This window comes from Ochotona princeps, chromosome 5 (genome assembly GCF_030435755.1).
Source record: "Ochotona princeps isolate mOchPri1 chromosome 5, mOchPri1.hap1, whole genome shotgun sequence".
NCBI lineage: Eukaryota > Metazoa > Chordata > Mammalia > Lagomorpha > Ochotonidae > Ochotona > Ochotona princeps.
This window is the reverse complement of record NC_080836.1, coordinates 75871154-75898167: the sequence shown is the minus strand read 5'-3', so window position 1 is coordinate 75898167 and position 27014 is coordinate 75871154. Positions and strand designations below refer to the sequence as shown.

Genomic DNA, 27014 nt, shown 5'->3' with positions numbered 1-27014 from the left:
GTAAGTTTTTTTTAAAAAGATATATACTAAAATTGTATATCTGTCTCTGTTTTTTTTCCACAGGGTTGGTTATCATTGACAATATAGAAGCAGCAACATTTGTGCCACCAGCCTAGAGGATGGTGCACATCAACATGGCTACCTACCTTGTGTGCCCCTGTCAGACAGTCCACTTCGACCTCTGCACAGGAGGCTCCATAGACAAAATAGGGATATGGTTCCCCTTCTTCCTTCTCCCAGTCCATGTTTGTCTGGTAGCCTCTGAGCAGAGCAGTGGGAGGAAAACAGAAGACACTTAGTGATTTGCTGACCTCGCCGTGCCGTGTCCTGGAGCAGTGTTTCACCCTGTGGCAGAACATCATGACTACCTTCTCCTGTGAGGGGCCCTGGGGCAGGTCTATCAGAGAATCTGGCAGACACATGGAAGTCATCAGTTGGCGTCTGATGGCATCGTTTAGTACCTGGCCCCAGCAATGGGTCACTGTGGTCCCTGCTGACTGTCCCAAGGACTCTATATCGTATCCCACTCCACCTGCTGCCCTCCAGGGCCACGCCTTTCCTCCCACCACAATTCTGTGTTGGAAGGTTAGCATGGGACACAGCTGAGCTCCTGACATCTGCTCAAACTGATGGTAAGTGCGAGTTACTCCTGTCCCAGTATCATTTAAGCTAAAAGAAAGACATCCTTACTTGTAATATCCAGTGGCTGACAGACTGATGGATTCTTCAAAGGCTTTGGCCACCTTAAGGAAGGGTGTGGGTACAAGGAAACAGAAATTTAGGGAAAACCTTAAGCAACCCCTTCTGCACCAGGCTTGCCTATTGTTCACCCGAAGCTCAGAGTCCACATCTACAAGTGAGACCTGTGCAGTGCCAACAGTGTAGGCTTCTCCAGGGAGTTGCTAAAGGGCTGTAGGAAGCTGACGGCCTAGGACCCCTGCTGACTGGGATGTCATGGTGTCAAGGTTATTACTCTTTATCTTTTTTTTACACTTTTCCATTAGGATGGGGGTTGGCCATATTTTTGTATTTCTGTAGTTTTGTATATACATAGGATGTATGTAGGTTACAAGGAGGACATTTGCAGTAGTCCCTCGTAGCCACAGTTACCCACAACCAATAAGAACAAATGATAGTATAACTCAAAATCAGCAAGAAGAAAGGAATGAAATGTTGAAAGAACATTCACAGAATTTTTATTATAGTATATTGTTTAATTGTCTTATTTAATTATTAATACTCTCTCACTATGTATAATTCATTGATGAAACTATATCCTAGGTATGTTTATTTAGAAAAACAGTATGGGTAGGTTTAGCACTATCTGCCATTTCAGGCATCCATAAAAAGCCTTTGAGTATATACCGCATGAATAAAGGAGTCTATTACACATTAATTTTTAACTTGCTTTATCCCCAGGTAATTTGATTGGTTGCTTCATTATATGATTATGTCAGTTTCCTTGTTGGAGCAAACTGGATAGGGATGGGAAATAAGGATGATGGTAATTATTAAAATAATTGTCAAAAATGGATGATGTTTTCATCTGGAGATTTTTCTTAGCTCCATGGTACATATAGAGGCGTAGGGGGTAAGTCACTTGTCCCACAGGCCAGTGGGGACATCCAGGGCAGCAGCTCTGGGAGAGCTGTGAGAAATTCTCCTCTAAAATTAAGTCAGGTTACCATGCTGCCACCTTGCCCTGTGAGAAATTATCCTCTAAAATCAAGTCAGGTTTTGGCAAACCTAGATTTCTCTTTTACCTTTTTGAAAATATAGATGTAACTGCAATAAATGCTTTGAATCTTGGACCAGCATTGTCAATTAGCCATGAATCAAGGACTTCTACTCATGTGGGTATGTTTGCTCATTCCAGGTGGGGCTAATAAAGGCAGTACTCACCCACTCCTCCCATTTCCCCTTAGGGTTTTTCTTAATGATGGGCTGAAGACGAGACATCAGAATTTGGCAGGCATTCTAAAGACAAATATATGAAATAATATCAGAAATCAAAGGTACCAGGAATAACATGATGTCCAATGTAGGTTTTGGGAACCTGTTTTCTAGTCTTCTAGGAGGATTTCTTAATCTGGGGATGATACAGGGAATTGCTTCAAAAGAAGAAAATCTTGTAGATCATGCAGTGTTGACTCAAAATTACTTTTATTATAGTGTTGCTTAAATACATGTGAATACAAAGCTAACCAGAGTTCCCTCTATGCAGAGTATGAGATAAATAGATAAACGTGTATATATATATATTCTCATAGATGAACTGTATAATGGTGACTAGCATACTGGGAAGTGAGGGTACACTACAGTGTGAATCTCTACTTCTGAATAAAAGAAGAACTCCCAATGAAATTGCTAAATATACCTTGGCAATAGGATTCTAGACTAGCTTCCATTGTCCATACCTAAAATACCATGATGCCATGAGACTATTGCTCAAGGACTATCCTATTGGAATAATATGGGGAAAATAGTGAGGGAGGAGAATGGATGGGGTGGAGGGGGGATCCCTCTGTCTATGGAACTGTATCATGAAAAAAATTGGGCTACCAAGAGGACAAAGCTATCTTCAAAAGATAGAGATAATGGCAAATATTAAATTTGGCTTAATGATGGCCCTTCAAAAAGTCTGAGGAAAGTGGGAATAAATAAAAAGCTCATTTTGGTGTAAAAATTTTGAAATTCCTGCTCAAGTACAATTGAGGTCAGAGTACTGTGCATGAGGAGGTTCTGGGATGTTTTCTGGGATCTGTAGGTAGTCAGTCTTCCCTTGTTGGCCCACAAATCCACCCAAGTAGCACCTTCATTTTCCACTTTGTACAACTGCAGCCTGGGTTGTAATCCTGCTCTTTCAAAGGAAATATATTGTTGGTTTGTTGACTGGCTGCCTGACTGTGAGCTCTGTGAGATCAAGCTCTTTGGATTTAGTCTTGTTCCATTTATTGTTACAGCTCTAGTGCCTAGGAAAAATCCTGAACATGGACGACCTTAGTAAATGCTTGTAATCAGTGTTGGATCAGCCTAACAAGATACAGGCAATGGCAAGTGGTCATGCAGGTTTATGACCTTTGTTACAACTCTTCATCATGAAACTGTCAGAAAAAAAGGTCGAAGTCTCACAGTGCTTTTGATCTCTCTCTCTTTCTTGTGTGTGTGTCCACTATCCCAAGGAGTAGACCTAGGAAAGCCATAGTTCACATGATCTAAGGCACATTAAATAGCTGAGATTCTCTTTTCATTCTGGTTTTGTCATTTTTTTGGAGATGGTCTCTATGGATAACTAAAGTCAGCAGTTTCCTAGAGGTTGAGAGTGGAAAGGAGAAGAGGTGGGGGCAGCTGCTTTATTTCCAGTTTCTGGCACAGAGCTCCGGTAAGTGGATATTTGTATTTCCAGTTATGTAGAACAGAAAACCGATTTCTAGAGGGATTAATGACTGGCCCAAGCTCTTTGCATGTTGGAGTGAGAGAAGAGAGAGATTCCCTAATTTGAGACAAAGGGATGCTACTACAACTCTGTAGAGGATGCAGGGTTGTATATGCAACAGAACAATAGCAATGCTCATGGCCTGGTGAGCATAATGAGCATCAAATGGGAGCCTCAGAAAATTTGATTTGGAACCCTGGCTCTGCCAGTAACTAGCCAAGTGACCTAGAGCTTGACCTCTCTTGGCTGCAGTTTCATCTTTCATAAAAGAAGGGTTGGGACAAAGTTCCTACGGGACTGTTACTGGGTGACTGAGAAATGAAAGAAAACTCACCTGCACTGCTCTTCCATTGACATCTGCTCCCATGGACCCCGCAGTGAAGAGAGCATTAGGCACTGTGATTGTGCTTGTCTCTGACAGGTGTATTTTTGACTGGGGTATGTTCAGTTCTCGACTGGCCACCTGTAGAAACAGAAAGAAAAGATTGCTTATGTCATCAACTTCATTCCTACCTAGGACTGAGTCTTAGCTCTTCTCTCCAGGTTTCTGCTATTGTGCACCCAGGGAAGCAGCAGATGATGGCTCAAATGCTTAGATCCCTGACACTCAAGTGGAGAACTGGACTGAGCTCCTAGCTCCATGCTTTAGCCAGGTCTGGCCCTGGCTGCTGGGAGAATTTGGAGGCTGAGGCAGCAGATATAATTTTTGGGCCTCTGAATCTGTCTTTGTAACAAAATGAAAATAAATAAAAATAAAGAATAATATCCTTTCCTTCAAAAGTATCTTTTCTCTATTTCTCATTGAGAAAAAGTTTTGTTTCTCATACATTTTTAGATTCAATTGTTATATTCAACAAGTACTGGTTTCACATTTAAAAAGGGGGAAATTTCTTTTTGCAAGAATATCTTGTTTAAAAAGCACTACAAACAGACTTTTATGAATTAGCACATTGTGAATCAAGTTTCTACGTGGATTATGAAGCTATGAATGTAACTTTCTGTCCTATCAAACATTTATTTCTGTGAGTTTGAGTGAATGCATTAGTACTTTGAGCAGTTACTAGAAAGCTTGGCAGTATGTTCTCTTTGAAAACTGGAATCACCCTTTTAGACCTACGGATTTGGCTTATTGCATGTAAGAGGATGGATGTAACATAATTCCTCAACTCTTAGTACACACTTCCATCACCTAAAAATCTTACAGTTGACTTGTGCATTTGGTGGGATGCTGTTTCTTATGTTCAACATGACAAGAAAGCTAGTTGGTTAACCATAAGGTGTTGTCTCCTATTGCTATGACAACAATCTCACCTGAATCATCTTGGTGTGCAGACCTTGCCCCAGCTCACAGCCACCATGAGTCAGCAAGACAGAGCCATCCATATAGATGTGGACGAGGGCAGCTGCCTGTGGGAAGGTGGGGGAAGCAATTGCAATACCAGATGAGAAACCCACACAGCTTCAGTGGCTTGAGCTTTGCTAATCTCCCCATCAGAAGCTTTGCCTATTTGCCTGGGGAGCTGCCTTCCCAGAACACCAATCTGTACACTCTTATTATTCTTTCCTCTGCAGAAATGGAAACCGACTTTAAAGCAAGTAGAGGGGCTGGTGCTGGCTAATGTTTCACTTTCAAGTGCCAGCATCCCATTTGGGCACCATGTCAAGTCTCTCCTCTTCTGGTCCAATTCCCTACTTGTGACCTGGGAAAGCAGTGAAAGATGGTCTAAGTCTTTGGGAACCTGCAACTCCATGGGGGACCTGGAAGAAGCTCCTGGTTCCTGGTTCCAGGCTTCAGATAGGCTCAGCTCTGGCCATTGTGGCCATTTGGGGTGTAAAGTAGAAAATGGAAGATCTTCTTTCTGTCTCTCCTTCTTTCTGTAAATCTGCCTTTCTAATAAGAATAATTAAATCTTAAAAAAAAAAGCAAGTAGAATCTAAATGAGTAAATTTCCTGGCATAATCTCTCTTGGATACCAGAGGAACTGGAAGAAACTTGTGTGTGTTTTAGTGATTTCCAAACACCGATTTTACAGAATCATGTTGGGGTGAGAGTGGGGGCACATGGATCTGGACTTTCATTCAGGAAAATCAAGTTCGGCAGAACATTGGAGCCAGAGTTCAGAGACCCATCTGTTAAGGCTGCCAGGCAATTTTTTTCTTCCTTCTATTATTTAGATTGATCTATTTTTTGAAAGGCAGATTTCAGATAGATAGATAGATAGATACATAGATGATAGATAGATACATAGATGATAGATAGATAGCAGATAATTATGTGCCCACCTCACTGGCCCCATGAGGGTGACCTGTGTTCTTTCCTTTACACAGGCTCTACTATAGAAAACATTGAAGAGATGAATGGAGATAGCAACAACAATAGCAGCAACAACAAAGAAGAAGAAATCAGAAACCAAACGCTATGAAAAACTTGTTATGGTGAAATGAAAAAGGTTCAGTAGTCACTGAATATACAGAAACTCGGGGGGTAGGTATTGTGGTGCAGTGGGTTAAATTGCCACCAGTAATGCCAACATCCTATATCAGAGCTTTGGTTCCAGTCCTGGCTGGTGTGCTTCCAATCTGCACCTGGGAGGGCAGAGGAAAATGGTCCCAGTGCTTGGATCCTTGTCATCCACCAGGGAGACTAGGATGGGGTTCCTGGCTCTTGGCTTTGGCCTGACCCAGACCTAACTACTGAAGCTGTTTGAAACATGAACCAATGAATGGCACATCTCTCTCTCCTCTCTCTCCTTTCTCTCCTCTCTCTCTCTCTCTCTCTCTCTCTCTCTCATCATTCTACCTTTTAAATAAATAACACATATCTTTAAAACAATTACAGAAACTCCAAGTTTCTATGTGATTGGGGAGTCTGTTCTCATGGCCTTTTTTGAGGTTCTTACTAACGAATTTGGAAAAATGAAAAGGAGTCCTCTTGTTTCTCCCCATTCTCCCACAGATTTGAAATAAGACTCCCCATTTCCCCATACTCAGGTTGTCCTCTGTCTCTCAAGCTGGATTTTACCATTGGTAGCTCTCCCTGAATTCCAGGTATTCACTGATATCCATGGTCTCCTCATCTGGCCTAAACCTCCTCTGTCTACTGCTAAAGTGAACTGGCCCAGCATCTTCTGCTTGCAGAGCAGTCCCAGACTACCCCAGTTGCACACAGTTACCATTTCCAGGCAGGCAGCCCTCTGAGCCTCACCTGATGATAGTAGGCTATAGGGAGTCCAATGGTAAATTTCATGGGGACAACGGCCAACCCCCTTTTCTTCCAGTAATTCTTTTTGTTAAATTCTGCTGCAGCTTCTTTCCTCGCATAGAATGAAGATTTTTCCAGACAGTCTTTCCAGCACCTTCGCAAGAGCTCTGGATTGAATTTCTGATTATAGGCTGTTTTGCTAGCTTTCTTGTACATGTTTATTTCTTTAACCTGAAAGATAAAAACAAAATGGATTTTAGCAGTAGATATTTGTTCCACATGTGATACATAAATTTTTGCTATATGTTTGATATAAAGGAAATTTTTCTAAAAAAGATATATAAGTGATAAACATTGGTATTAGTGTTTAAGAACAAGTGTTCATGAATAAACAAAGCAACAATCATAGCAACCATGGCAATTGCTGCTGAATACCTCATATATGCTAGGTCTAGGTTAAGTGCATGTTAGTTAGCTTCTTAATAATCCTGTGAAATAGGAGGCCCATCACAAGTTTGTCAGTGGTGAGATAAAATTTTCCTAATTCAAAATCTTTGTACTGTGATGTGGTCTTGTCTTGTTCTTAACTTGTTCTCAAATTAAATCCTCAAAGATTTGAATATTGAAAAAAAGGTTTGCACAAAAGATGCTTATTATTCTATCCTCTCTATGCCCTAGGATGGTTTTACATTGATTCTAGGATTGGCTTGATGACCACATGATACAGACACTTGAAAAGTACTGGTGCATTAGGGCTGGCCATTAAAAACCCCTTTTCCCACTCCCCCTACCCCATCCCAGGAGAACAAATATAGGCCAGTGTCCTGCAGGATGCCCCTATGGAACAGAAGTGACAGTGTCTCAGCTGAGGCAGCCCTAGACAAATCAGCCTGGTATTTAGCAGACAGTGAGTGAAGCTGCCTTATGTCATAAAATTTCCATTGATTTGGCCTAGACAAGAAGAGCTCCCAGCAGGTTGACAGAATTATAAGAAATACCGTCTTCTCATGAAAGCATTGGATTTTGTGGTTGACTTATATACATGTACACAGAAAACAGATATGCAGGGATGATGCACGTTTTTCTTTGAGTCCACATAAAGGTTGACATGATGTTACATGCAGGTGATCAGAACATATTTAAGCAATATTGTCAGTATTTTCTTAAGGGGTTTGGCTGCTTACCTCTTCAGGAAGTAAGTTACATTGAGCAGCCACAGCAGTTATGTAAGATTCAACCACCACTGTAGCCTGAGGGAAGCCAAATCCTCGAAAGGCGGTGTTGGATGGTAAGTTGGTTTTGCAAGGTCTTCCCCGGCACCGAAAATTAGGAATATTATATGCATTTTCTGATTTCAGCACAATGAACTCCATCACCTGAATTGAAGCCAAACAACATGAAACTTTGCATCGGTCAAATATGCAAAGCTACTTATCTGAATTACATTTTTAACTTGTACTATTGATAGAAATTATCTAATTTGTGAGAAAGATATTTTAGCAAGTGCATTGTGGTTCTTGCAGCTCCACTGTTAATCCATAGCAAAGATGTATTTATTTACCAATTCGGACTCGTCAGGAGTACATCCGCCATTGATATAATATTCGACATCAGCAGCTTTGATCACACCATTGTTCATGAATCCAACCTGCAAAGTGATAGCAACCAAACCATGTTGGACACTTATCGATTTGATTATAGTTGTTAACCACATTTAGCTTGTGCACATGATCAGAACTAACACAATCCTAATATTCTTAGGCAAAAATATCCCCTTTTATTGCTATGACACTTAGCAATTGTTTTTACTATTGGTTAACCAATACTGAACAACTTCTTAGCAGTTTTATGAGCTTTTTTGCTTTCACTCACTTTGTATTTTCCGAGGAGTGGGTGGCGGCCAGCAGTTATCAGCATGTCATCACCACGCTCCAGGATAAATCGGATTGGGCGGCCAGTCCTACAGGGAATGACTCCATTAATGACTGAAAACTTGATAAAATTGTCAAAACACTGAGATGAAGAAAGGCGGCTTGAGATAAGCTAGCTGGTGGTTTTCAGTGGGAGTAGCAGTAACTTTAAAAAGTATTTTAGAAGATTGTGATTACATTAAAATAAAAATTTATTTTGATTTAGTTTAAGTCTATATTTCTATATTACAATGTCATGTTATTTGATTATGGTATTTCCTTTTGTTTATTTTTTAGATCACATTAGGAATGATATGGTCATTTCTCAGTTCTATAAATAGATTTGATCTTTTTGAACTTCATTTTGGGATAGGAAAGGGGAAGCTAAAATATGCTGAAAGAGAGCTGTGGAGGCTGAAAGGTTGGGATGCAATGCCCTGTTGAGCTCAAGACCCTTACATTCATGCTCCCTTCTCACCAAATGTCAAGCAAGGGTTCTGGCTTTAGATTGCATGTTCCCACTGCTGGCAAACCTGCTACCTAAAAAAGAGCTTTTATTATTGTTGGAGAGACTTTTTTTTTTTTTTGTGCCAATAGCCTGGAATAAGTTAAGCTTTTTCCTGAATACATTTTAGTGAACTTTAGTTACAGCCACTCCCACATCTGGATGCTCCAACCAAATGAAGCTGAGGTTATGTGAATGTCTGTGGGCAGCAGAAATACCCAGGGGTTTATTGCCTTTCCTTTCACTTGGGAACTCATTGGAGGTGAAAGCTGCAGTGCAGGGTTGGAAGGACCCAGGGGCCATTGACACCATTTGGACTGCCGATCTTGTCCATGGTCATTGCAACTCTTACTTGTTGGCTGCCACAGCGCTGATAGCTCCTAGCAGAGCAGGCTTGGTCACTTTTCCCCCAAATGCTCCTCCAGCTCTTCTCATGTAGCAGGCAATTCTACTCCTTGGGACATTCAAGGCTGCAGCCACATACTCCTGCAACAGTTCAGTCCGCAGAGCCATGTGATTACAACTGAATAGTTTACTATATTAGCCATGCACTTCCTCTGCTCAATGCAAGAAAGTCAATTATTCAACAAATACTTCTATTTACACATTGATGTAATCATCGTCATAATCTCATTTTAGGATAATGTCAGGTTCCAAAGAAACCTGCATCCATTAAACAGCCATCTTCGTTTCCCCCACAACTTCCCAGTTCTAGGTGACCATGAAACTTCCTCCTGTAAGAAAGTATAGAGATTTCCCTGTTCAGGGGGCTCTTGTAAGTAGAACCATCCAATATGTGATATTTCATGACTAGCTTTCACCTAGGCTATAATGTTGTCATAGTTCACCTATGCTATAACAATGTCAGTACATCATTCTTTTTAGTGGCTATGTAATATTCCATTATACAGTCAAACCACATTTTGTTCATTCCTCAGCTGATGGACACTGAATTGTTTTCACTTTAGCGTATTATGAGTGATGCTGCTATGATCGTGTGTGCGTAAGCTTTGTGCTTGTGAAAGTCACAGTCATATCCTGGCTCAGAATCAGTGACCTCTGTCTTAGTTGTGGCTGGAGTGACAGCTGGGAGCTTCCTCCTCCCAGAAAACCTATACACTCACAACACAGAAGATATCAGCTCACCCATATTCCAGCACGAAGTCCGCAGCTTTCCTCTTAGTGATGTATGCCTTCCCTCCTTAGTAGGATTTTTAAAATCATTCACCTGTGTCTGGCACTATTCTAGGGCTTACAACTTCACATTTTGGAAGAGAAGAATATCAGGATCTTCAATTATTTCCCTGGGTGCAAAAAGGCCTTGTATTTAAACCACTAAGATAGGATTGTAATTTACATGCTTCTTATTGAGCTGGTTTGAATATCTTGGAGGCATAATTGCTTTACATGTGTCCCAGTGATTCGTGGGAACTCCACACTCACCTAAAATAATCATGCAAATGAATCACAAAGTGGAATCATCAAACAAAGGCTTGTACATCCTTGAGATTCAATTTCATGCTACCAGTTGTTATAAGGAAAAGAGGAACTTTGCCCTGCTTCGCAGGTATGAGCACTTTCAAATCACTTTGGAATGTCTGCCCTTTCAAAATGCTATCTTACCCCATTGGATCCATTCTGGACTTTAGCTAATGTAAAGTGTACATGGAATTCATATTAGGAGTGGGACAAATGCAAAGGCTCAAGTGGCAGAGTGTCCAGAAGCAAGGACCTCACAACACCCATCCACCTGGAGCTTCATTGTCCAACAGTGTCCTGTTACCTGAACGTGGGTTGGAAACTGTGTTCCAAGGTATAACACCATTTCTTTATCTTCTTCTTTTGGGATTGCCAGGACAGTTTGTGTTTCCATGTAAAAATGTTCCTGTCCTTCCACATGGATCTCACCTGTGAAGTTTAAACACAGCACAACATTTGATTACAAGTATGCAGGCAGGTCTAGTGTCTTGTTCAGTAATTGTGAGTTGCTTCGAGTTATGGACTGCTGCCCTTTATATCCTTGGGTTAGAATTCCTTCTAGTTCTGTCTGTGTTGTGTGACCTTGTGTAACTCACACAACCTCCTTGGCCTAGGTCTCCTCATCCATGTCTTGAGGCTGTCACATCTGTGATGTACTGAACTAGACAGCACAGGCTAATCTGATTACGCATCCAGGCTTGACGAGTGAGTTTGGTCAAGTTTTTGAATTCCAATTACCTAAAAGACCTTTGTGTTGCTGAAATAAATGCATATTTTACTAAGACTGAATTTGTTAAGATTATTTGAAGTAGTTTTTTAGGACGATAGAATGTGGATCAGGCAAAAAAAAAAACCTAAAAACTAAATTTTTTAACAGGAGAAACTTACATATATATGCATATATATGACATACACAAGATTATATACCATATACACACATACATACATGCATATATATATAATAAATATACACACATATATTTATATATACATATATAAGATTATATACCATTTTGACAAAGGGCAATATTTTTTTGAAGGAATCTTGTTCCTTGATGCCGTTGATTAGAAGTGTTTGTGTTCTCTAAAAGACAAACACAATTGTGTTTGTAGAAACTTTATTGATAATGACTTTAACTTGAAAACAACTCAAATGTCCGTCAACAACGGAACGGATAAATAAATTGTAGAAACTTGTGCAGCAAAATACTACCAAGCAATGAAAAAGAACTTCTGATCTATGTAACAACAGAGATGACTCTTTTACTCAAGATGTTAAATACAAGTAGGCACTTTGGTGTTCATATCAGATTTCATTTTCTATGACTTTAAAAGTTAGTCTTTATACCTTGTGAGGAGTTACTAGGGTTAGGAGGAAGCATCCTGAGACCAATAGAATTTGGTGGCTTAAAAGTTAATCCTCTGCCCTCAGCAGCAGCAGCTCATATGGACATGGGTTTGGTCCCCAGGTGCTCCACTCCCAAGCCAGCTCCCAGCTGATAGTTTAAGAAAGCAGCAGAGAAGGGCCTATGACTTTGGGCCTCTCTACCCACGTGGGTACAGAGACTGGGAAGACACTCTTGGTGGTGGACAGTTTCAGCTCTGGTTATTGCAGCCATTTGGAGGGTAAACTAGTAGTTGGGAGATCTCTCTCTTTCTGTTTCTCTGTAACTCTGACTTTCAAGTACAATGAACATATCTTCAGGGAAAAAATAAGAGGAAGCTTTCTGGGGTACAACATATCTTTCTGTGGGCAACATTTACACCAGGTTATACATATGTAAAAATAAAGCTGTGAACTTATTGTGTGTGCTAAATTAAGAAGAGGGAAATGCTATTGTATTCTTAGAATTGTATCCAATCTGTTAGGTATTAATTTAAAAAGTTCTTTTTAAAAAAATCATTTTGGAATACAGAAGCACTACTTTGGAGGTTCAGGATTTCTCAAACCAGCTGATACAGAATCTTCCACTTCAAAACCCTTGCTTTTTTTTTTTTAACCCTAGACCCCTTACCTTCAATGATTTGGTCAACATGTTTAAAGGCTTCTTCCACATTTCCTTGCTCAATTTTTCTCTCAACAGAGAGGAAAGAATTATGCTCCAGAGCTTGCTGCAGTGGAAAAACAAAGAAACCGGAACAAAAGTTGGCATCCTAATAAGCAATTTGTCTCCCACCAAATTCAATGTTTCTGTTTTGTCTGATCCCATACCAGACTCTCCAAGCAAGTGTAGCATGAAGAGTCATCAGAAATTGAATTCAATGGGTCTATAAAGAAGGTCCCATCCCTAGATTGCTGAGTGATGATCAGAGGCAGTTTGCTATTAAGGTGCTGATTCTAGGGTAAGGTTGGTGTATATATATATACACATATATCTAAAGATTTATTTATTTTTATTACAAAGTCAGATATACAGAGAAGAGGAGAGACAGAGAGGAAGATCTTCTGTCCAATGATTCACTCCCCAAGTGAGCACAATGGCCCGTGCTGCGCCGATCCAAAGCTGGGAACCAGGAACCTCTTCCAGGTCTCCCACACGGGTGCAGGGTCCCAAAGCTTTGGGCTGTCCTTGACTGTATTCCCAGGCCACAAGAAGGGAGCTGGATGGGAAGTGGAGCATCCAGGATTAGAACTGGCACCCATATGGGATCCTGGCGCATTCAAGGCGAGGACGTTAGCTGCTAGGCCACGCTGCCAGGCCCAAGGTTGGTATATAACAGAGCTAAGAGATCAAGGAGGAGGAGATTGGTGGGACCTGGGATGCTTGGTGATTGCCTTGTGGAAGTAACCTGAATTGGATCCTGAATCATTTGAAGTCTGGGTCACAACATGAAGTGATAATTCAGGGTTAAAACCAAAGAAGGGGGGACAAGATGAGGACAAGACCAGACTGGTTGGGATGTGGGTTTTCTGTCAAGAAACACTTAAAGAGGCATTTGGAAGGTGGATTGAAGTTGGACTAGGAAAGACCTTGATTCCATTTCAAGGAATTTGGATTTTTATCTGAGGGGGTGCTGTTCACCAGCGGAAGTAACCTGATAAATTGGGTGGCTTAAAGAAGTCTGTGAGGTGGGTGCATGAGCTGACAGGGAAGACAACAACCTCTTCATGTGGTTATTTTAGTAAATCTGGGCAGTGAGGTGGCCAAGTTCTGGGCTGGAGGGTGGCAGACTCAAGAGCATTTGAAGGGCAACTTGAACTTGGCAACTACTGGGAGGATTATGGGGAGCACCAAAGAGGATATTCAAGACTGTACCCTATGTGTGCGTGGATTGGTGTTTTCATGTTACTTATTTATCCTTTATCTGTTTTCCCCTCTGTCCCTCCATTGTCTAGCACGTGTTCTGAGCCCCAGCTTTGGCTTTGGTCCTGGCATGTCTTTGGTTCTCATGAATAGAGAATAGAACACAAATGATAGTTAACAATTACTGATGTGTTCTCTAGATCTTTTCATTTAAACCTCACAATGACTTTCTGGTGGAGATACTTTTAGGGTTCTCATTTTACAGATAAGACAAGTGAGGGATGAAGCATTGCAGAAGCTTGTCAAAGCTTTCGTTACTGTTAAGAGGCTATCAAGTGGCAGGATCAGGTTATGAATTCAAGTCATCTGTCTCTATAGCTTGTGCTTAAGCCTAAGTGGTAAGGAGCAAGAAGACTCAATAATTGTATTGCAAGGATACTTAAAACAGTTCATGGGAAAATATATTTAAAAGATAAGATGATTTTGGTGCAAACACTCCTTGAGATCCATGTACAGTTCTTCAGCGTATGCATTTTCCACAAACTGTTTGAAGTCCTTCTCATACAGTAAATGTTATTATTACTTGTTTAAAGTAGTGAGCATGCTAGACAAGTTTAATGAAAAGAAGTAATGAAGATAAAACATGATCAGGTTTGGTATGCATCCTGGTACATTTGTAAGAGCCACAAATGCTCTGGATTTTCCCACTTAGTAGTTTTGGATGTGAGACATTTCTCCAGTGTTGCTGATCTATACTTCTAGGCTATGTCTTGGCAAGAGGCCAGAGGAGAAGGGCACACAGAAAGCTTCATTTCCAGAGATCCCTGTAGAGGCAGTGCTGCAGAAGACGGATCTAGGCAGGAAAAGTCTCAGCATTCTATCTCAAAGTACAGATCACTGGAGCCCTTAACCTGAAACTATAGGTAACACAGGACAAAGAGTAGGTAGAGCCCAACTTGTATTATTTTATTCCATGAGTTGGATTCTGCCCAAAGTAAACCATTGCCATCATTCCAGAAGCCACAAGGGTTATGACTACCTTGATCGTGATGATCCTTGGTTCTATGTCTTCGTAAGCAATCCTTACTTGTTTAGCTGCCTCTTTTGCGTGAGCGTAGGTGTCAGCAGCCACAGTGCAGACGATCTGACCCACGCAAATTACCTGCAAGAAAGCCATGTGTGAACAATTACAAAAGAAAGAGGATCCTCAAAAAGGAGTGACTGCTTCAGCATTCTTATGTTGGCACACTGCGACTTTGTGACCAAAAGAAAGATTATTTTCTACCCCTGATATTATTTTAAAGCAGAGTCTTGAGTGGGATTTAGGGAGCACAATAATCGCACGCAAAGCATAATTATCTGGTTTTAACAACCTACAGGCTTGTCCCCAGATACATTCGTCACTATTCCCACAGCATCACAGTGATCCAGCCATCCTGAACTTTTGTTTTCTTTCAACAGCCAATGCTCCATATTCTGTGAATTCAAGACTTTTAAAATAAATGATATTTATTTATTTGAAAGGTAAAGTTACAAAAAAAAAAGAGATCTTCTATTTGCTACTTCTCCCTCCAAATTGCTGCAATTGCTGGAACTGGGCCAGGAGGAAACCAGAATCCTGGGTTGGATCCCCATTCAAGTCTCCCACATGGGAAGCAAGATTGGAAGTAGAGCAGCCGGGACTCAAACTGGTACCCATATGGGAGGCTCGTGTGGCAGACAACAGATTAACCTACTAGGACATAATGCCAGCTCCTAGAAGCCTTTCTTGAGAGTATTAAAAGCTTTTAGTTGAATCTCAAAAAGGTTTAATTATTCAAGAGAAAAGTTGAGACTCATTGAGATGTAGTCATTTACTCCTAGCAAGTCTTGGTGATGTATTCATGAACCCATGGACACAATTGCAATAAATAATTATGTTGGTGTTTTCAGCAAAAATACTTGAATAATAAACCACATACAAGTCACATACCTCATTTTTTGCATATAAAATCTCTCCTTGGTGGTTATTTTCTCCAGGAACATCCTCTGCTGTTATCACATCGACCACACCTGGAAATGCCAAAGCTTCTGAGGTATCAATGGATCTAACAGGGAAAATGTGAAGGTAGCCATTAAGATTGTAGATTGCAGGGCTAAGTCTACAGTTAATATAAGCTATTCTTTAAACGCAGAGAAAAGCGACAATGGACTTTAAAAATAAATGATGCAGCAATAGTTTATGTTGGAAAACGTCAACATTTAGTAGTTCTAATTCTTGGGCACAGAGGTTTTCATAACTACACACAGAAAATGATCCCCATTTAATTAATATAAGATATGTATGAAACTGTGGATACATTTCAGCAACACAAAGAAGCATCTTTTATTTCCTTACATGATCTTGGCATGAGCTCTGGTGCTGGTGACCACAGCAAGGAAGAGTTCTTGGTCTACGGGAGGCATGTCATCCACAAATACAGCCTCCCCAGTGGCGTGTTTAATGGCTGACTGGTGCATGATTGGGTGTCCAATTGGATCTTGTAGGGGTTGATTGGGATCCACACACTGGGAATGAACAAAGCAAAATATTTGACACCAGCGATTCTTGTGCCCTAAAAATTGAGTCTGCTATGTCTGAGTTACTAACATGTCAAGAAAAATTACAGGCAATAGGTACCCACTTCTGTGAGTCAAGGTTAATAAGTACACATTGATGGACTTGGCAGCGTGGCCTAGCGGCTAAAGTCCTCGCCCTGAATGTACCGGGATCCCATATGGGTGCCGGTTCTAATCCTGGCAGCTCCACTTCCCATCCAGCTCCCTGCTTGTGGCCTGGGAAAGCAGTCAAGGACAGCCCAATGCATTGGGACCCTGCACCCTCGTGGGAGACCTGGAAGAGGTTCCTGGTTCCCAGCTTTGGATCAGCGCAGCACTGACCGTTGTGCTCTCTTGGGGGGTGAATCATTGGACGGAAGATCTTCCTCTTTGTCTCTCTTCCTCTCTGTATATCTGACTTTGTAATAAAAATAAATAAATCTTTTAAAAAAATAAGTACACATTGTGTGGTATGGTATGGGATAAATTTTGGATGTAACCCCCCACTCTCCTGCCACCCAAGAAGACATTTTTCCTGTCATGAAGGATTCTACAATGTCATTGAGGAATCAGAACATGCACAACACATATTAAAATAATGTGGTAAGTTCATGTAGCAATGGAAAACAGTTTACCTAAGTAACACACATATTCCTAGGAAATTCAGAATATTAGTAATAAAGCAAGGAAGATTTTTCTAGAAGTTGCAAATATTGGCTCAGTTTTTTAAAAAGATTTATTTATTTTTTATTGGAAAGGCATATATAGAGAGAGGAGGAGAGACAGAAAGATTTCTGCTTATTCACTCCCAAAGTGACCGCAATGATCACAGTCAGGAGCTTCTTCTGGATCCCCCATGCGGGTGTAAGATCTCAAGGCTTTGGGCCATCCTTGACTGCGTTCTCAGGCCACAGGCCACAAGCAGGGAACTGGATGGGAAGTGGAGCAGCTGGGACACAAACTGGCATCCATATGGGATCCTGGCATGTGTAAGGCAGTGATTTAACCACTAGACCATTGTGCCAAGCTTTAAAGGAAGGACAGGCATTGGCTAACAAAGGTAGGAAATTTTAGGCAATAAACCTGAAAATGGTGGAAGAGGGTGATTCAGAATGTAATTCCTTGTGAAAAAGTCGGATGCTAAAGCAAGAAAAGTCCTTTAAAAGTGGCAATAGGTAGTATCAACTAGTTTAATAGTTTATCTTTGCAACAAGAATATATAGTTAGTGGAGAGAGAGAGAGACATATGTATAACATCTATATTTGGATGCATAGATTTGAAGAAAACGCCATACGCACTCACCTGGAACATCTGAATTCCTTGGGGTGTTTCTATGGGGAAATCTTCTAGAGCACTCATGTATGTTTCTGGAATGTCGGGGAACTTCTGGGAATCCTGTAAAGAAGATTACTTTGCATTTAACTTAACAAGTTGAGTGATAATCACAGAAATAGGGCTGTTCATTGTATCCACATGGATCTTGGACTCCAGTTGGGTTGAGGGAGAAGGCCCTGAATTTTGAGTTCCTGAGGTTGCTAGTCATTGTTTAAAGTACAGCAACATCTGTTTATACAGAGAGGAATGGATGTTATTGATATTTCCAGAAGCTACACCCCCCCAAAAAAAACCCTTACAACACATGCATTCATAAAGCAGGGTTTTGAAAAATGCAAGCCAAAATGTTTCTAGTGGCTATCTATGGCTGATGGGAGTACAGTTGATTTTCCTATTTGGCTTATTCTCATTTTCTGAATATCAAAGTAATTCTTCAGTAAGAAAATTACATTTAAAAAGGAAAAAAAGGTTCAATTTATTTATTGAAGCCCTTTCACTACTGTGAGTCAATCTGCCACCCATTCCAGGAACCTCAGTGTATTATCCCAGACCAGGCTGAGGAAATTCTTTCCAAACCGCTGTCCAACTAGCAAAAACCCAGACACCTGGAGAAATCATTTACCATTTTATTCAGTCCTTGCCTCACTTTCAGGTAGAATTTGAAGAGCAGGCTGATGATGAGGGTTCGCTTATATTCTACCATGCCTCCCTTGGCTGCTGGCGGGATGTGAATTTCATCCAGAACCAATCGGCACGCATCACTCAGCATTTGGTCATCCCATTGCCTGGTAGGAAAGATGGAAACACTGCATAGAGGAGGCCAAGACATATGCTAAACACACAGGCAGGGAAGGCAACGAGCCACTCTGTATCCATCTTTGAGTCTAAACAAGACATTTTGAAAATATGTCATTAGCCTTCTTTAGTTGTCTGAGCCAGGGTTTTCATATTTTCCTTATCAAGGCCTGCTTCGTTGTCATTCCTTTTAACTTCACAAGTTGGAAGCACTGATTTCCCTTTAGAAGCTCAGGGAAAATTAATCAGTAACATCAAAGCCTCCTGATGTTATAGATGTCTTGCTCACTTGTTGTGTCTCTGACTATTGGGGTTGATAGGGGTCCACACCTTACTAACAGTTCCTGCTGACATACACACACTAAGATGAACCACACATGGTCAAACTACTGAAAATAGTTGTGAGATAGGTCATGACACAAAGCTCTTCATAACCACTCTTGACAAAATGGAGTTCTTGTAAGTTCTAAGGAATGACAATAGACAGAAATGTGATTTAAACTGCTATCAACCACTTCTTACAATAATTTTAAAAACATTTTTACAATAATTTTGAAAATTTAGAAGTAATGGGAGAACCATTGGATCGCTTTTAATTTTCTTTATATGATTAGAGGACATTTTTAGATGTCTCAGGGTATAGTATTAGACTTAGTATTTTACAGACCAATTGTAAATGAGCACTTGAAGATAATACCTACTTAAATCATGTAATTTGTGCACTATTTTTTGTAATTATTTTATTGTGATAATCTTTACTAATTTTAAAGATAATTGTATTTATTTTTTTTATTTTTAATTTGAAAGATGTACAGAGAGAGGGAGGCCTGGACCAGGAGCCTAGGACTCATTCTAGATCTCCCATGTGGGTGGTAGGGACACAATAACTTGGACCACTACCTGTTGCCTTCCAGAGAGTGCATTAGCAGAACCTGGATTGGGGTGGACTCAGGACTCACAACCACAGATGTGGAGATCAGCTGTGAGTGTTCCAAGCATCATCTTACCCATTGCCCCAAACACCCAGCCCTTTTTTCCCTTTTTTCCCCCCTTGATCCTTCTTCTTCTCTGTTGTTAATATCTAGAGAATAGATTTCATGCATTCCATATGTACAGTCCCAAGAAGATAGCCACACATCCCATAACCCCCTTCCTTCATCAATTTTTGTGCATTAATCTTATTATAGAAACTTTCCATGTAAGAATTATTGTACCATAAAGGTAGTTGGCTTTTGGGCAGCTTGACTGTTTCTATACATTTTTTTTTTTGCAGAGCCTAAGCTTTCTATGATATTTCTACATGTTTTAGTCATCAAGAAAAAATCATTTAAGTGCTATTTTTATTAAAAGTTAAAAAAGAAAAAACAGGTCTCCTGTTCCCATTTCCCTCTCACATACCTCCCGAGCAGCTGTCTGCAGGTGTGTTTTGCAGACACCACTGTGGAAGCAACATTTCCATAGAACATCTGGAAGTCCTTGATCGTATTTGTGCCATCTTCAAACTTCACACTCATGCCAGCATTGACAATGGCAGAGGCATTCTCCTGCCGTTGGGCCTGACGCAGTCCTGTCACAAAGTGCCACTGGAGAGACAAAACCACTCAGAGTGTTTAGGGCTTAGCATCACTCTGCCATACAGCAAGAACTTGGGTGATGTATAATGGAAATGATCCCATGATTGTCACATGAACAATAGTCCCGGTGTTAAAAACATGTAGGTTTGGTCCTGTGTACTTCCTGTGTATTTTATCGAATTCTGACAAAACAGCTCTACTCAATTCCATCAAGAAGAAATGGACAGGTTAAGCAACGTGCGTAAGGACACGCAGTAAGGAATAGAGCTGAGGTTCAAACCCAAGAAGCCTGGATCCAGAGTTTATACTTATTTCTAAGCCATATGCCTTTCGTCTTTGAATCTTTATATGTGACCCAGAAATTTTGAGTGGCTTGAGGGGAAGGGTAGGAGATACAACACCTCCCTTAGGTTCACTGTGCAAATTGTGTTTGAATAAAGAATTTCGGTGTCAAGAAAGAACTGTTAGAACCAGTAGTTCTACCAGAGACCCCTGGCCTGGTGGTCTCAGTCTACACCTGCCCACGGATTACTTGAGCAGAACATGGGAATTGTGAAGCGGGGACACTTCCAGGGGTGCAGCACTGTGGCAGGGGGTGGGGTGAGGCTGATCCTCATACATGGACTCCAAGGAGACCCTTTTGAGATAGCAAGCACTGGTGATGAAGGAGAGTTTAGCTCAAGTGATGGGGAGACTTGCCTCTCCTCTCCTGGTGCCACTCCCCTCCTCTCCATTTCCTGCTTCATTGTCTGCAAGGCCTCCCACATGGTCCTTCATGTATCAGTTCTCCCCTAATCAATGTATCCTCCATCTTTTAAATATTTTTAATTGAAAGGCAGATTTTACAGAGAGAAAGGTCTTTCAACAACTGGTTCATTCCCTAAATTGATGCAAATGCTAAAGTTGAGCTGATCCAAAGATGGGAGCCAGGGGCCTCCTCTGAGCTCCCATGTGGGTACAGGGTTCCAAGAACTTGGGCCACACTCTGCTGCCTTCCTAGTCCATAAACAGAGAGCTGGATCCAAATGGAGCAACTGGGACAGAATCCGGAACCCACATGGGATGCCAGCACCCAAGTGAAGGATTGGCCTACTCCACCACTTAGCTTGCTGACTGGCCTCCATTTTTCTATTGGGTAATATCCTTACTTCTAACCTTGGGTTTTAAGGGTGGCCATCTGCTAGCAGGTGTAAACTGTTGCTGGAGAAATGGATCTACTTGGTGAAATGCAGTCATACCTCTCTGTGCTACTCTCTGCTGTCCTCTGCCACCACCCGCTCCCACGTCATCCCCTCCCCGACAGGAGTGACTGCTCCTCCTCCTCCACCTGTTCAGAGGCCTCCATCCTCTGTGTCTGACCCCTACTCTCTTCCCTACCCTTTGAACTGTCCCAGGGAATGAGGGCCCAACTACTCCATATAACCACTCTGACTGTGTCTGCTCATTCCCTGTGCTAGGTGAGTAGTTTTCAGTTTTGTTTTTGTTTTTTCTACTTCACTCCCATCTTGTTAGAGACAGGACCACACACTCTGTTAGTGGCTTCTGGGTGTGGTATTTTACCTGGCATCTGGAGTGAGAGGTGGTTAACACATATGCAAGTTTATTTAGATTATTTGTTTAATGAATGTCGGTAGACTTGGACATTGTTTATGATAATGAACTTCCAGTTTGTCAGAAACTTGCTGCAGATGACATGAGTATAGACTTACTTAATTGTGGCTAACAGGCTTATTTCTCTGAAACTAAAAAGCCAACTCACATCAAAGTTCTCCTCTGGCAGAGCCAACATACCCTTTAGGCACAGAGATGGGCCCAGTGTACTTTTAAGAAGTCCATGGAAATGTTCTATTTTAATTTATTTAAAAATAGAAAAATAAACATAATAGTAACAAAGATAGAACCCTCAGTGCAGTCAAGATACCACTCATCTTTAGAAGAACACAATCATATTGCACTTATTTTTGCATTTTTTTCCATGGTGGAGGAAAGTTAAAAAAAAGTCGAAGAGCCTGGGGCCCACTACAATGATAATATGTCACTGATATGAAAATTGCAGCAGATGTTTGGTGCAGCTGCGTGTGTATCCCATGTTAAAGTCCCATGTTTGAGTCCTGGCTCTACCTTCTTTCCTAGCTCTCTGCTAATGTGCGTCCTAGAAAGCAGCAGGTGATGGCTCACTAGCTGGATCCCTGCCCACTGTGTGGGAGACCCAGTAAGGGTTCTGGGTTTCTGGCGTAGGCCTGGTTGTTGAGGAGTGGGAGATAGGACCCCACTGATCCATCTCTGGCGAGCAGGGCTTCCCTGAAGCTGGGGATGGGGACCAAGAACCCTCACCTGAGTGGAATAAGGGATATAAACAGACAGCACAATCTCTTCTGGCTCCAGGTTGGTGTCAGGGGACTGTTCAAGGAAAGCACCATTTAAAGGAAGTTGCCGTTTTCCTTCTGTTAAAGAAAATGGCCTCAATGAGGATGAGCTGATTCGAAGCTGATGAACACATACACACACATACATATACACACACGTACACATGGGTACTTAAAAAAAGTTCATGGGAAAATGGAATTCAAAGGTAAGTCTATTTTCATGCCAAATTTTAAAGAAGTTTATGTATAGCTTTCTCTGCTCATCTAACCTGAGCTTTCTGAAGACCTCCTGTATCACGGAGAATGGGTATATGTATTCACACACATACACATGCATACAGTCAGTCCTGTGTGTGTGGGTTCTACACTTGAGGATTAAAATAATCTCATATTGAAAATAAAAATTATTTATACTGAACATATATAGGTTTTGTTCCTGGTTATTATTCCCTAATCAATGCAGTCTAATAACTATTTAAACAGATTTTGCATTATAATGAGAATGACAAATAATCTACAGATGGTGTAAATCATACAGGAAAATGTGTACCATTGTGGAAAAGGGACTTGAGGGCACAAGGTTGGGAAAGAGGTTTTATAACAGATCCTGGAGGACAACTTACTTATTGTCTATCTATCTATAGAGAATCCATGAATTTCAAAATTTTTGCACCTGAGCAAAACTATCTTTTCAGTACAATTTCTATGTACTTTCAGAAGTTCATATATTTATATATTTGTATTTTATTGCTGAATTTATTTTAAAAAATTTAATATTTTATCATATTTGCTTCATGTATAAATATTAGATACATATATGTACTGCTTTTTTGAAAGCAAGGACATTAATACTACATTATTTGAGATTCATAAAAGGATCATAAAATGAGGAAGGAAGAGTGTATTATTATGTAAGGGATAAAATTCAGTGAATGCAATGTCTATAAATATCTATGTATCAAATTATACATCATCCACAAATTTATATGTATGTGTGCATGTATATATATAAATTTTCACAGATGAGAGAAAATCTGTTGAATTTCTTTGTTCTTGGTTTATTTCACTTAACATAGTGTAGAACTGATAAGATAATTCAACAACATTGCAGGATACATAATAACATACAAAAATAAGTGTCATTTTATGCACCAACAATGACCTTGCTAAGAAAAATTCGAAAAGTCTCACTTATGAAATTATAAAAACTTTAATACCTTGGGATAAACCTAACCCCGGATTTGAGACATCTATAATGAAAATTACAAAACACTAATGAAGACTACATATGTGTATAGCCTTAAACACTCTGCCATACTCTTGAGTTATAACATTGTTTTTGAAATGCAATTTTAATCAAGAGATATCTCACATCAATAGCCCTAGGAACATAAACATTTGCTTTTATGCCCTTACAGTTCAATCATTGCATAAAGATCAAAATGTTTTCTGAGTAAAGAGTATGAGTAATATGCTCCATAAATTTGACTTTTACTTGAAATGGAAAGTCCAATAAGAAAAATTACCATCTTTATAAGACTCTGAAATAAAATATGCATAAATCTTTACCACCACAGAGATGACTCCTGGTAATATTTCTTCCATTGCTTTAATATGACAATTGGGCTGCTAATAAATATGGGCAAATCGTTAGGAAGCTTAGTGTCAGGTGCAGGAAAGAATCTGATTTACAAGATCCAGACCCTCAGGGGAGCAGAATCACTGATCATAGTTTCATCCTTGGGTCCAGGTGAATGTAAACATAGCTGCATTCTAAACTAGATATACCCAGGTCTCTAGCTCACAGCTTCCAGCAAGAACTCTGTAACAGACAGTGATAAGTGTAAAACACTGCAGAATGCTCAACTTGCTATCTTACCTTTTGATATTAGATTGATGGTAGCATTTCCCGCAGCCAAAATGGGATTTAGGTCGGAATAATGAGGCCGGCTAACTACATGGCCTCCTAAAGTCTAAATAAAAAAAGAAACATGACATTTTAAAATCTACACTAGTTATTTGACAGATACACACAGGAATCCTATATACGTCCTTAAGTATCTTGGTTTGTTAGAAAGATCTGGCAGAGTTTAAGGGCAGATACATAGATTCAGACAAGTGTGCTGCATTCCTGCCCCTGATCTCATCCAAACTTCTGCCTGGAAAATTTTTCTTCTCAAACTGGCCCTGCTGTATGTCTGTCTCTGGTTAGACATTACTGATAGAATATTTATTTATGAAAACAGGCAACAGGGAAAATGAATGGGAGTTTGACAGATGGTTCTGCTGGTCAGGAACAAGAGCAGAAATAGCTGAAGAGGAGAAACGCTGCCCGAGGGCGTGCAGGAGGATGGGCAGGTAGAGCCTGGGGGGAGTCTAAAGAACTGGGCAGAAAAGAATTCACACTCAGCACAATGTTGCTCTCCTGTCTTAAATCTTCAGGAAAGGCCCATTTACACACAGCTTCGGCCAAGGGACCTTTTTGGGGGAGTATCTGGGATTAAGTTGTTGTTTAAGGGACAATCGTATTGAAAAAATTGGGGACAAGAGATGCAGAAGGTGAACTATGAGAGATTTTGAGAATCAGCAGAAGGATCAGAGCCAGGAGAAAGGTAGTGCTCTGCAGGAGCAGTTTAAACCAGTTATTTCTTTTTTAACATATTTATTTGTATTTGAAAAGCAGATTTACAGAGAGAAAAGGAGAGACAGAGACAGATCTTCCATCTGCTTGTTTACTCCTAACATGACCGCAACATCAAAGTTAGCCTGGTCCAAAGCTAGGAGCCTGGGTCTTCTTCCAGGTCTCCCATGCAGGTGCAGGGGCCCACAGACCTGGTCCATCCATGCTGCTTTCCCATGCCTTTCGCAGGAAGCTGGATCAGAGGTGGAGCAGTCAGGATTTGAACCTGCACCCACATGGGATGATAACACTACAGACTGAGGCTTAATCTAGTACATAATGGTGTCAGCCATGCAGACACCAGTTAACTCTTAAACAATAAGGAAACTCCAGTGAGTTAGACAGGGGACATCCAAGAATGGGCATGTGGAACATACATGTTTAGGAACTGATCTTGGTACAAAGGTCTAAGATGAGAACTCCCCAAAGAGCCTTTGGAAATGAAGGCTTTTGTTTACTGTCCCCTGGATAAGATACAGTTCATAAAGTTCCCTTCCTGGAGAAGCCACTGTAACTTCTTAAACCACTGTTAATTTTAAAAATTAAACTTCGTGGACAGCCTCTAAAGTCCCACCCAGCTTCAGTGCTTTAGGATCTGGCAGCTTCTGACTCTGCTGTCATCAACTTGCTACATCAAACATCACTCATTTGGACACACACACACACACACACACACACACACACACATCCAGAGTGGGAAACCTCCCACTCTGGACCGGTGAGCAGGCACTCACGCTTGTATTTTAGGAATTGTACAACACTGACGTGTAATTTCTCTTCAGCCCAATATTTGCTAAGCTGAATAGGACTGTAGGACTGTCCATAACTGTGGCTTATTGTATGTGACAATAGAGAACGTACAGCCATATTCCTAATCTGGGCTCCTGCGAGTGTCCTCAGGTGGTTCAGGAGTGCACGAAAGGTCTTAGTCCTCTCTTTTGGTTGCTCCGAAACAATGAATTGTAAAGCATCACTCAGTTGGGCCAGGCTGTATCCTGCACCGATTGTAACCCCTGAAAAGAAAATAGTAAACTATAAGCTTAAAGTGACAAGTAACAAGACAGAATTGCATGGCAACAGTTTCTTAAATTTATTTTCTCTGTCCTTTTTTACCTCAAATGATAAAATCAAAGAAAATCAATTTCTCCTAATTTTCTTTTTTTCTGAATTTCTTATTTCCAAATACTAAGCACCAAATTTTTCTTAGTCATTTTTCATTGCCTTGCAAAATTCATTACTTCATTTGGTTTTCCTGAATAAACCGACCAAATATGGAGGTTCTAGTCATAGCCTATAAGATTTTTAAAGGATCATTAAAATCTCAGTGGGAATTGACAAGCAAAATTTGCCTTCCTTATTTGCATTTATTCCCTAGTCATTTCATTTTACTGTCCTCTGCTCCCCCCCCCTTTTTAATAGCAGGAATAGACACTTGCCTGTATTTGGGGCTGGTTTTATATACAGGTGTGCTAACAGGAGATAGTTTGAGAGTAGTGGCGTCATCTGACTAATGCAGTCTGCATGGGAGCAAGGGAATGGAAATACCTTACTCTGTACCTATAAAGCACTGAGAGACACACCACACATAAACAGACATACAGGTCTTCTGTGGCACCAAACTCCATGGAGGGAAATTGTTCTTTAGTGGGATGATAGTGAAGAAAGATTAAGAAACACGCATCTGGTTCTACGGGCAGACTTGAAGTCACCCAGTGCATGTAATTCAGCCCTGCCAGCTCACCAACAGCTAACAGTTACATCTTATTTGAAGAAGAACATGCTTACCATCGTCTGTGGTGTTCACAAAATACAGTTCTTGAAGCCCAAGAGGAAATAGGAAGACTGGATAGAATTTATCTCCAAATTTAATGTTGGGTCCTTGAGGGAAAAAGGATTTAAAATAATTAGG

General features: G+C 40.7%; 1 protein-coding gene across 1 annotated transcript in view; it reads right to left on the bottom strand.

The window, feature by feature from the left end:
- Window positions 1–27014, bottom strand: part of LOC101522599 (aldehyde oxidase 4-like) — a 49264-nt gene that overhangs the window by 5216 nt on the left and 17034 nt on the right. The window contains exons 10-31 of the mRNA XM_058664286.1: window positions 26891–26983; window positions 25967–26118; window positions 24305–24398; window positions 22394–22503; window positions 19884–20068; window positions 18313–18475; window positions 17658–17750; window positions 16155–16324; window positions 15750–15864; window positions 14817–14939; window positions 12548–12644; window positions 10837–10961; window positions 9406–9539; window positions 8511–8598; window positions 8200–8286; window positions 7823–8014; window positions 6642–6869; window positions 4748–4843; window positions 3771–3899; window positions 1903–1977; window positions 691–743; window positions 147–261 (exon numbers count right to left, since the gene is read on the bottom strand). Of these exons, the coding sequence (XP_058520269.1) occupies window positions 147–261; window positions 691–743; window positions 1903–1977; window positions 3771–3899; window positions 4748–4843; window positions 6642–6869; window positions 7823–8014; window positions 8200–8286; window positions 8511–8598; window positions 9406–9539; window positions 10837–10961; window positions 12548–12644; window positions 14817–14939; window positions 15750–15864; window positions 16155–16324; window positions 17658–17750; window positions 18313–18475; window positions 19884–20068; window positions 22394–22503; window positions 24305–24398; window positions 25967–26118; window positions 26891–26983 (2717 nt within the window). The remainder of the gene's footprint in view (window positions 1–146; window positions 262–690; window positions 744–1902; window positions 1978–3770; window positions 3900–4747; window positions 4844–6641; window positions 6870–7822; window positions 8015–8199; window positions 8287–8510; window positions 8599–9405; window positions 9540–10836; window positions 10962–12547; window positions 12645–14816; window positions 14940–15749; window positions 15865–16154; window positions 16325–17657; window positions 17751–18312; window positions 18476–19883; window positions 20069–22393; window positions 22504–24304; window positions 24399–25966; window positions 26119–26890; window positions 26984–27014) is intronic.